Here is a 9840-nt window from a genome sequence, read left to right as displayed (position 1 = left end):
GGTTTAATTTTGACTAAAATGACAAATTTCCCTCCTTCTTCTAGTCAATTCTGTGAATCTGGCCATAATTACTTTGCAGGTGCACTGTCATTATGTCTGTTACACCATCTGACTATATTATCTGTGAATGCTACTATCTCATGCTATTATATTTATCGACAAAAGATACCTACTTTCTTTTTTTGCACATGTTCTACTCACATTAAATTAAAACTTGACAGAGATACAAAATATCTTTATATGTATGTGTCAATATTTCAATTCCCCCTGAAACCATAAGCATGACAGCCTGCAAGTATGTCTACTTAAGTGGTAATGGATAACACACAAACTTGCATTTGGCATAATCAAAACATTCTTACTCTCAGTCTCAGCTGGTGAGGAAAGCTATCTGCAAAAGTTCCCAGGCAAAATTTCTATTCAGTAGCCAGGCCTGATGGACAATGTTTTTTGGCATTGTTCAGATAAGGGTCGGTCTATAATTAAGGATCTTTACATTAACAATCGTTCTGCATCTTTCGTTCAACTCTTTTCCGTATCTGCAAATTGAAAACCTTGTCAGGCAGTCCTTGCCTCATTTTGATGTGATGCCCAAAGAATAAAACCTCTATTACCTCATGACATGAATCCCTATCTCCAAACATTTAATCTCACATTTTATTAGTCTTTTTTGTCTAGCAACCCCTTCTCATCACATTAAAGAGGCGTGGATTAAGGATACCGATGAGGAGATTACAGATGAGTTATGGGCAAAAGGGTTAGATGAGATCAAAGCATGTTCTATCAATGCTGGACTTCAGTTTATTCAGTTTAAAGTCGTCCATCGGCTGAACTTTTAATAGAATTAAAATAAAAAATGTTTTTCTGTCTCTGCTACCTGTAATACGTTTTTGGGATGACATTTTTCATTTGTACAGAGACATATACAGCAGACAGTTAATCCCTGACTGTCTCTTGGTGATATTGGGTTGCTCCAACTACTATTTGCCTCTTCTCCTTTGCATTACAACAAGCCCTCAGGCTTGGTGTGGTCATAGGAATTAGGGTTTCTCAGTTTCCCCTCATTGATTTAAAAAATGGCTATAGGACACCGTTATCACATCAGACTGTACTGTACTGTTCTGACCCTCAATCCACTTGTGGACATTTCAATCATTGTACGGACTGATATGAACTTTCTTTATGAGCTTTATATTGTTCTAGTCTATTGTTTTGGGGTTTTATTTGGGTGTGTGTTGTAAAAAAAAAAGAAGAAAATTTGTGAAAATTTTCACACATATATATATATATATATATATATATATATGTATGTGTGTGTGTGTGTGTGTGTGTGCAAAAATTCCACGCAGTTCACATCGTTAAAGCACAGCTGGTGGCTGATTTGACAGTTAGGATGTCCCCCGTCTGTGTCCTTGCTCTTCTGGTTCCATGTTTTGACCACATAGCCTGTGGATTCCGGCTAACTGCTGCTTGCAACTATTTGCCCACACTCGTATATACTGGTGCTGTAGGAGCTGCATCAGCATGCTTCACAGATTCTACAATTAGTCTATGGGTTAATTACTTTTCCCTGAAACACAGCTCAAAGCTTGAAGCCACGGGCCGACCCTATTAAGAAACCCAAGAGTAACCGTCACTGACATGGCGGCACTACTCTGGAATTAATTACAAAGATAAAAGTGACACCTAATGTTACCCAGCATCCTCTGGGACTGTGCACCACGAGCTAGCCGATAATGTAGTCACAGCTGTAGATTTCTTCAGGCTGCTGTATTTTTCTATCCTTCTAATGATGCCCAAATTGATTTACCAATGTGCTGGGAAGGAAGAGTTCAGGGTTGACACCTCCTTTGTTTCTGGCAGGCTCACCTGAAGAGGCCTTTGGTGCAGTGCCACAGCACCGACATCATGCAACCGATGCCTTTATTACCAAAGCCTATAACACAATATCGTACATAAATCCTAAGAGTGAGGCGCTGTATTTCCTCTGCAACCCTGGTGTATAGAGGTGCAGTGGTTAATTGATGAACTAGACCTCTTCAGTTTCCACCATAGTCCTTCACACTCCACCAACCTTTAATCTCTCATCAATACAAGTGCTCCTGCAATTTGTGCTGGCACTTCCCCATGCCATGCTGCTTTTATTATTCTGCGATAATTAGGTCCACGAATCTTTAATAAAAACAGAAGGCAGTCTTACCACTGGCAAGTTAGTAATACTTGAATCAATAACCCATGGTATGAAGTGGAGCACTGTAGAGAAATTAAAAACATTGACAATTATAACTACTCAAAAACAAGCTTAATCAACGAGTCATTTTAGTGTTTTATAAAATATGAAGGGTGCAAGTACTTCAGTTTTATATTCTTAAAATTTTAAAAGAAACACTACATATGACAAGACATTTCAACATACCTCTGCAAATGCTACTTAAATTCTAATTGACATTTGATTTATGCATCTGTACTTTAAGTTATAAGTCATAGAGCTCCATGTTTTTTTGGTGTCATTTAAGCCCCTTAAAAACAATTAATGTAAACATTTGAACTATTTTTACACTGCCACAATTTAGCACTAATTGCAACACAAAGTTTTGATGCAATATATTTGAATGGCTGTGCAACAGTCCCAATATATTTCTTTTAATATTCTGACATCTAGTGGCTTAATACTACTACTACATTCAGATTTCAGGTTGACACGTATACTTTGTCCCTGTAGTACAAGGCAGTAGTACTTGGTAAATGGGTTAGGGTTAATGGTAAATGATGGTAAATGCAGCCATTATTTTTAAATTCTTGCATAAAAAGTTATAAAAACAAGCATTATGTTCTAAGCTTTATACATTCAAAACACTCATTTTAATACATTAAGTGCCTTTGTAATTATGAGGCATTAACTCACTGAATGTTGAATTTTTCTGTCAGCGATTACAATTACAAAATATTTGAGTTCTTTGCCAATCAGCTTAAAGACAACTGCCAGAATTAACTTTGAGGAAACATCACTGTTTTTGGTATGAAATACTGTGCTACAGTGGATATGAATTCACACCCAAAAATGTCATGAATTGCCAAACTTTATTTTTTAGATCAAAACAAAGCACAGCATTAAAACATTTCAACACTGTAATGATATCCACCCACTGTCTGAAGTGTGTGAAAAAGATGCAATCAAGCACTTTTGGCTTAACATCATGCTCAGAACTAAAGTTAGTCTAACTAAATTGTTTGGTCATGAAAAAGACTTTACCCTTTAAATGATTTTACATCACTATCAAAAAGTTGAATTTATCATGCCAAAGCTTAAGCAGACGTAGGTGAAAAGAAATTCACGGAACTTCCCAAGTTTGTGATGTTGAAAAATGCATTCGATCATTCATTTGATTATGACACGTTAGTATGCAGCCTGTAAAGCAGTGAACACCAGGTCCTCAGGCAGGACACAGGTGAGATCAGCCCAGGTTAGAGGAAGGGATGGGGGAGAGATGAGGAGAGTTTTTGTGGGTTCTAGGAGGTGGTGTGGGAAAGAGGGGTTCAGGTTTCAGTTATAGGGAAATATGGGGCTTGGGGCGGGGCGGGGCAGGGTGGGGTGGGGTGGGGTGGGGTGGGGTTGGGAGGGGGGGTGGGGGGGGCTGATTTCGAGGCTTTGTGTTCATTTCTTCTTGGGTTTTGCCTCCATGGGTAGGCCAATATCCCTCCCACGCAGTTTCAGCCCTGTTCATGGCAGATTAAAGAGACTGATCAACACATGGGTTATATGTGTGTATACCTGACAACTGAGACAAATGATGACAAAAATGATTGTTCTTTTGTAGAAAATAATAGCCAACAGTTTTCTTACCAATTGCTCTCTCTATCTTGCCCATGACCTGGTTGTTGGGAATTGCTCTCCCGCACTCATAGTCTGCGATGACTTGAGGCTTCTCATTAATTTTCTGAGGAAAAGATTTATGATACATAATTTATCATTTTATTGAACCATAAGGCCTAAAGCCAGCAAAACTACTCAAGCATGCAAAAGCAGCTCTTTTTTTTGCAAGAACACAACATTTCAAATTACTGTTTACTTGAATGTTTAAGTTATTAACATCAGTGAGTGATCGTGTACAGTGTTTCATGATGATTTTACATGATAAAAAGCAATGATGGTAAGGTTTGCACAGGAAATGGCTTCACAAGTTTATACGAATATCTGTTAAGAAGTAAAAAGGAAATGATTACTGAGCGATTGCACCATTATATACTCAAAATGAATCATGTCTACAATATTGTTTACATGTTTCGTGGGTCTCTCAATAACAATTTATCATTTTTAACACTGGATTATCCAAAGCGACTAATTTGTATGATGCTGTATTTAATAAGAGGCAGATCTTACATTGCTGGTTTGAGTCAGTTGGCTGTACTACCGAGATAGATGTCAATTCACTTTCTCTGCTCAATTTCCTGCTTTTAAGAGTATTTAAACCTCTGTGCAACACTGTATGTGAACAAACTTGAAACTAAATTGATTTAACACACAATAAAGGATATTTTACAGACAAAGACATCTTTTCCAGCAGTACCACAACGTGTTATATGTTGTGCATGTGGATATATGATCATTCTTTACACTCACAGTGGCCAGGTCTTTCTGGGTCAAGCCTTTATCCTGTCTGCCTTGCTGGATGACCTTGCCCACCTCCAGGGTAACTCTGTCATGGTGCAGCTCCTCTGTTTCCCGGTCCAATTTGGCTGTGTTCTTTGTCACAAGATGCTGTTTGTTTTGTCCTGCAGACCCTGTGTGACAAGTGTTGGATCAAGGTATTGTTAATGTTATGCATAATCAAAACACTTATATTCATTCCGATTCTAAAATGACAAATTCATTTAGTGCACATCGTGTTTTGCTGAATTTGGGTGATGAGAGAAATATCTAAAAAACGCATCAAAATAAGGTCACTCAGCAAATGATATGTGGTCTTTACCAAATTTTTTACATAAAGCAGAAATTTACATTTCTTGGTTGTCTCAACGTCCTCCCCACGTCTCTGAGCAGCCGTGATAGCCTAGAGAAAACATGGACATGTGCACACCTTAAATTTCAAAGCATATTCGTCTTAAATTGACAGCAGACTGCATTATGACCAGGCTCATGTAGCTTTTAGTTTATGATTACAAACCGTGTAGTTAATAAGTAATGGACATGCTTGTCTAAGTGTGACGCCTAAATTAAACAAAAGATAACATCCTGTCTGAGCACAATCAGGCAAAGTTCACAACTAGCAAGGCTGTAATCTTACGGTTGCTTTCGAGTGCTTTCCCCAAACAGACCATGAGGTTGCAATATACGCAATTTTGTAAAGTTACGTGACAGCAGTTACTTAAGTAGGTGTATGCCTTATGGCATTTCAGAAGTCATCAACAAAAGGCTCAGGCGCATGCCCTGTGATGTTCAGCAACATGTCTTCCGACAAGCATTACAAGACATCCACATGCGGGTTGCACATGAGATACTATCCTTTCCCACACAGACACATAAAACTAAAACCAAAAGTAGCGCTAGATATGAGTAACTAGCTATAGCCAAGTAACCCTGTTCAGGTTAGCTGACCAATCCTAGCTAGCTGCTATTTTGGTCACCGTCGAATATTTCACTAGCTAACAATATCTGCCCCGGACTAAATTACACATATTTTTGAGTGAGGTTTGGTTGACTGAGGAGCTTGTAACGTTAACAACAAATTGTGTAGGTGGACGTAACTGTTTGGTTAACTGAACTTAAGCTTCGTCCGGAGTTCACTGTTGTTACTAACTAAACTAAGTTAAACCACGAAGCATGGGCGATATTCACTGGATAATTCAACCCATAACAGTGTGCAGAAATCATCCTTTATAATGATACATAATACACAATTAAGTATTGGTTGAAACCCATTTTGAAACCATTAAAAGGATAAACAGTTCAGAATGTGTTTCAGAAAAAAACAAAAAATTACAGATGAAGTGAGGGGTTCATGCTAACCTGCTTGGATTTGGCCTGGGCAGCAGTGGGCCCCTTCTTCCTCAAGACAGTAACGGTATCCCAGTCGCTTTCAGCCATGTCTTCTGGGGTTCACTCGATACCCGTAAAGGTTAATATAGATAAAAAAATAAGTTTGACTCGGTGCGTTCAAAATGATCCTTTCAAAGAATGTAATGCTACTTTAGCAAATCATACGCTCCTTCCAGAATTACCACCCACGCGCTCTGCCAAAGCTTTATTTAAAACTGTGTGGTTAACAATGACATAATGTAGGAGTTGCAGCAGCGCCCTCTGCCGGAGGAGCATACTGACCTACATCCACATCGACGTTTTCAGCACAGAATGCCTGATACACATTTAAAATAAACATTACATCAGACAGGGGGACATACATTTTGAGAACAAAGGGCACAAACTTACAAAAGTCCATACTTAAGTTATTAAACTGTAACAAATTGCCTACATATGAATTTATTAGAAATTATTTTACTTTTCACAGGGCATAGAAAACTGTGAAGTCCTAAATTACATGTAAAACTTAGCATGATAATAAGGGAAAATGTACCGATAGAAAAATAAAGTGTGCAAAGACTTTCAATCTTTCAATCCTCAACGTGGTGGAAGTGAGCTGTACAATGTTTTGGTATATTAGCCACAGTCTAACAGGTCACCAGTTACAAGACATTTCAGAGGCTGCATCGCTATTGCGTCGTGTGCGGATGGGAGACCACCCGAACTCGGACTGGGCATCCTCAGCCTGGTGAAGACGTGTCCAGCGGTAGCCATGCTTGGAACCTTGTTTCCCTGCCCATGCACGAGGCTTGGGATTCATCTGGAAACAGATGAAGAAGAAATTAGCAAAAGATGCCAATGCACTGTACATTGTCCAATGTGTTTCCAAGTCCCAGATTGCAGTAATTGTGTGGATGAGGACAGCTCGTATATACTGACAGAGGTTAAACCTTTTCTTGTTGTTAGTTTTTGTTCACCTCTCACTCTGGTGACACCAGGTAGGACATGGGGAATTTTCTGAAAATCTAAAATTTTAATGAAGCTGCTGCAACATAAATCAAATCAATGCAAAATAGGAACAGCATTGGACAACTACAGTTAATTACAGATTCTTACACAGATGATAATTCAGCAATCAGTTACTCACATAAATTGTTTCTGAGCCAGTTTCTGTACAGATCATTCTCATGATTTTCACTCAGTGGATTAATAACATTTTAATCAAACTCTTGATAAAAATTCCAAAACTACATGTGTTTTCCAGTGTTACCACCCACAAACAAGGCAGGATTATCCAACCTTGCAAAGCAGATAAGCGTGGTGGGGCTCAGAAGGCCCGAGATTGTCTGTGTAGCAATTACTTTGTGGTAATTTGAAAATTACAGTGCAAACTGTTTCGTAATATGCACCACTAAAGCACAATTAAAACCTAAGTGGCAAGGACTCTAAGATGGCTCCTGCATTGTTCGCCAGTCTTAAGCTCCTGGTTTCAATACATTTGATATTTCAGCTGATGTTATGTTTTATAAGGTGCATATCCTTAAACAAGCACTCATTTGTTTCATCAAATGATCACAGACTAGCTGACATGCAGCTATCCTGCTGACATGCTCAGAAAGGAAGGCCAGCCCATTTTTCACCATTAAAGTCATGTTCTTAACTAACAATGTTGGAAAGGAAATTAGTGCCATGATGAAGGAAACATGCACAAAAAAACCCCTTAGGTTCACCTCAAACCTGTGATTACCCTGTAGTTCTGTTCCCATAAGAGGAAAGAAGCCTGGAAACTTGAAACCTGTTTCTTAATATGAGTTTCCCTCTGGCATTTGCAACCATTATAAAGGCTCTTCTGAGAAAATCTGAGAACAGATCACCTATGGGGAACAAAGTTTTTAACCTGCAGGTAATCTCCCAGATTTAGAATATGTTTGAAAAGTAAGACATTTGTTAGTTTATGTGCAGTAAACTTTTTTTTCTCAAAGAAACAAAACATTGTGGTGGCAGCAGATGTCTGATTCTCAACAATAATGGCTATGTGCAGTAATTTCTAGGACAAATATAAGACTCTCTTAATAGAGGCCTGTTGTTTTATACTTTTATGGAATATCGGAACTGTCTGTGGACCTGAATTGTATGCAGAGTATTTCTCACCTGAACAAAAACAGTTGTGTTCATGTGAAGGGTTTCTACTCGTTCTGACAAGTGATTCAACCATTCCAGATGGTCAGCAATAGACAGGGTTAGATCATCGTCACACTGTATTCGAAGAAAATAAAATCAAATACAAGATAGCTCAATGAAAATGAACTTTGATTAAACAGGTGTCACCATATATGGCATGCCTAATGTACCTCAGACAAGTTGTCCTTCAGTTCAACGGCAGCAAGGCGTACATGCTCCAGTTTGTCAATCTGCTCTTTCAGCCGGTCATCAAGTTCCTGCATCATCATCAGGCTTTCATCTGACCTCACGCAGCCCTTGGTAGCCATCCTGAGTCAGAGAAACACATCTGTTACTTAAAGATAAACTTACTGTTTTATAATACAAGGCCTGTGGGAATGTAGCGGCATCAAGAAAGAACATTTTGTGAGGTAAAACTAGTATATTGACCACTTAACTAATCACGAGAAATAGATTTTATATTGCTCTGTAAATGGCCAAATGTAAATGATGTGTGACTCTATGTACTCTCCCGATGTTGTTTAATAAAACTAATGAAAATACAAGTCCTCAGAAAGCCTCACGAAAAGTACGAGTGGGAGTGCAACTAGAGAGTAAGTTAAATCACTTTTACAAACAAAAGTTCGCTAGATCCATGAAAGATGGTTGACCTACTTTCCTATCTGGATCGACATGACATCTACTCATAACTACACGATTGCATTTTTCCAATATGAAACTTTGAAAAGTATTAGTTTTATGCAGGTATTACAGCTACCAAGACGAAGCTATCGTTTTTAGCTAACAGCACTTTATGGTCGTAATGCACATTATCATACTCCCAGTTTGCGTCCTGTGTTCAGCACAAAGTGAAGAAAACAAAATCCTACTTTGGAAACGATGCCAATCTTAACGTTAGATTAACGTTAGCCGCGCGTGCTACACATCAGTCAAAACATCCAACGGGACAACTTCTCTGTTCGACTGCGGGGGTGATAATAAAGTTTAAAACAAAAGTGAAGTTACCGTGTTTGTCTAAAATACACCCAAAATAATCTGAGGTGGAAAAAAGAAAATAAATCCTGTGTTTAAATTCACAACTTCCTACCTCCGCAGTCACGAAGGAGAAACTTTCTTCGTCCAGACAAGACTCGTCTTTGTCCTGAAAAAATCTCTGGAATTTGACACTTCTGACGTCACGTAACCCGCTTTTCACAGGTGCGGGGGTATTACGGTAATTGTTATTAATAAAAATGAAAGAGAAAGGGCATAAACATTTTACGACCGTGCACATCCACAAACCAGTATTTTTTTCTGTTTGGCCTCCTATATTGAATGAAATCAGACCAACCAGGGAAAACAACAGGGCCATGTGGTCCCAGTTATATGCTTCTATAGTATAACCTGGTATAAAAACTATGTCCATATACCCATGCCCATACAAATTGTCTTTTGTTAGTGATTAATAGAGGGTGGGAAAGCTATAAGGTGCATTTCAAACTATTTTCAAGGCAGTGATGTAGTAAAGAAGTAAAACATATCCAGCACTACAAAATCAAACCTTGATTTCCCAGTTCTTTTAGAGCATGGACATTGTGTGAAATGCTAAATGCTAAAAAGACATGTGGATGACCAGTGTTTTTGGGAATCTGGGGTGGCCA

The 9840-nt window shown here is 38.6% G+C and overlaps 1 protein-coding gene across 5 annotated transcripts; it reads right to left on the bottom strand.

The window, feature by feature from the left end:
* Positions 1-3067: 3067 nt before the first annotated feature.
* edf1 (endothelial differentiation-related factor 1) lies at positions 3068-9391 on the bottom strand. 5 transcript variants are annotated; one of them, XM_056404127.1, is made up of 8 exons: positions 9288-9391; positions 8371-8509; positions 8171-8275; positions 6008-6839; positions 5000-5051; positions 4622-4782; positions 3845-3938; positions 3068-3717 (listed from the first exon to the last, which is right to left on the bottom strand). In XM_056404127.1, the coding sequence occupies exons 4-8, from the start codon at positions 6083-6085 to the stop codon at positions 3656-3658; spliced, it is 447 nt and encodes a 148-aa protein (XP_056260102.1). In that variant the 5' UTR covers positions 6086-6839; positions 8171-8275; positions 8371-8509; positions 9288-9391; the 3' UTR covers positions 3068-3655. The 5 variants fall into 5 exon arrangements, with proteins under 5 accessions (XP_056260102.1, XP_056260103.1, XP_056260106.1 ...); XM_056404128.1 differs by lacking the exon at positions 9288-9391 and adding an exon at positions 9070-9188; XM_056404131.1 differs by lacking the exons at positions 3068-3717; positions 3845-3938; positions 4622-4782; positions 5000-5051 and having other exon boundaries at positions 6228-6839; positions 9206-9333.
* Between the last annotated feature and the right edge of the window lie 449 nt (positions 9392-9840).

The sequence above is a fragment of the Seriola aureovittata genome, chromosome 18 (genome assembly GCF_021018895.1).
Source record: "Seriola aureovittata isolate HTS-2021-v1 ecotype China chromosome 18, ASM2101889v1, whole genome shotgun sequence".
Taxonomy (NCBI): Eukaryota; Metazoa; Chordata; class Actinopteri; order Carangiformes; family Carangidae; genus Seriola; species Seriola aureovittata.
The sequence above is the reverse complement of the archived record's forward strand: the minus strand, read 5'-3'. Positions and strand labels throughout refer to the sequence as shown.

Bases quoted from the DNA above. Each gene is read 5' to 3' on its own strand.
- edf1 (XM_056404127.1), bottom strand. From the start codon at position 6,085: ATGGCTGAAAGCGACTGGGATACCGTTACTGTCTTGAGGAAGAAGGGG. The intron at 3,939-4,621 runs GTGAGTGTAAAG...TCTTTTCCTCAG, and splicing joins CCCAGAAAGACCTGGCCACT to AAAATTAATGAGAAGCCTCA. The intron at 3,718-3,844 runs GTAAGAAAACTG...TGCCATGAACAG, and splicing joins CAAGATAGAGAGAGCAATTG to GGCTGAAACTGCGTGGGAGG.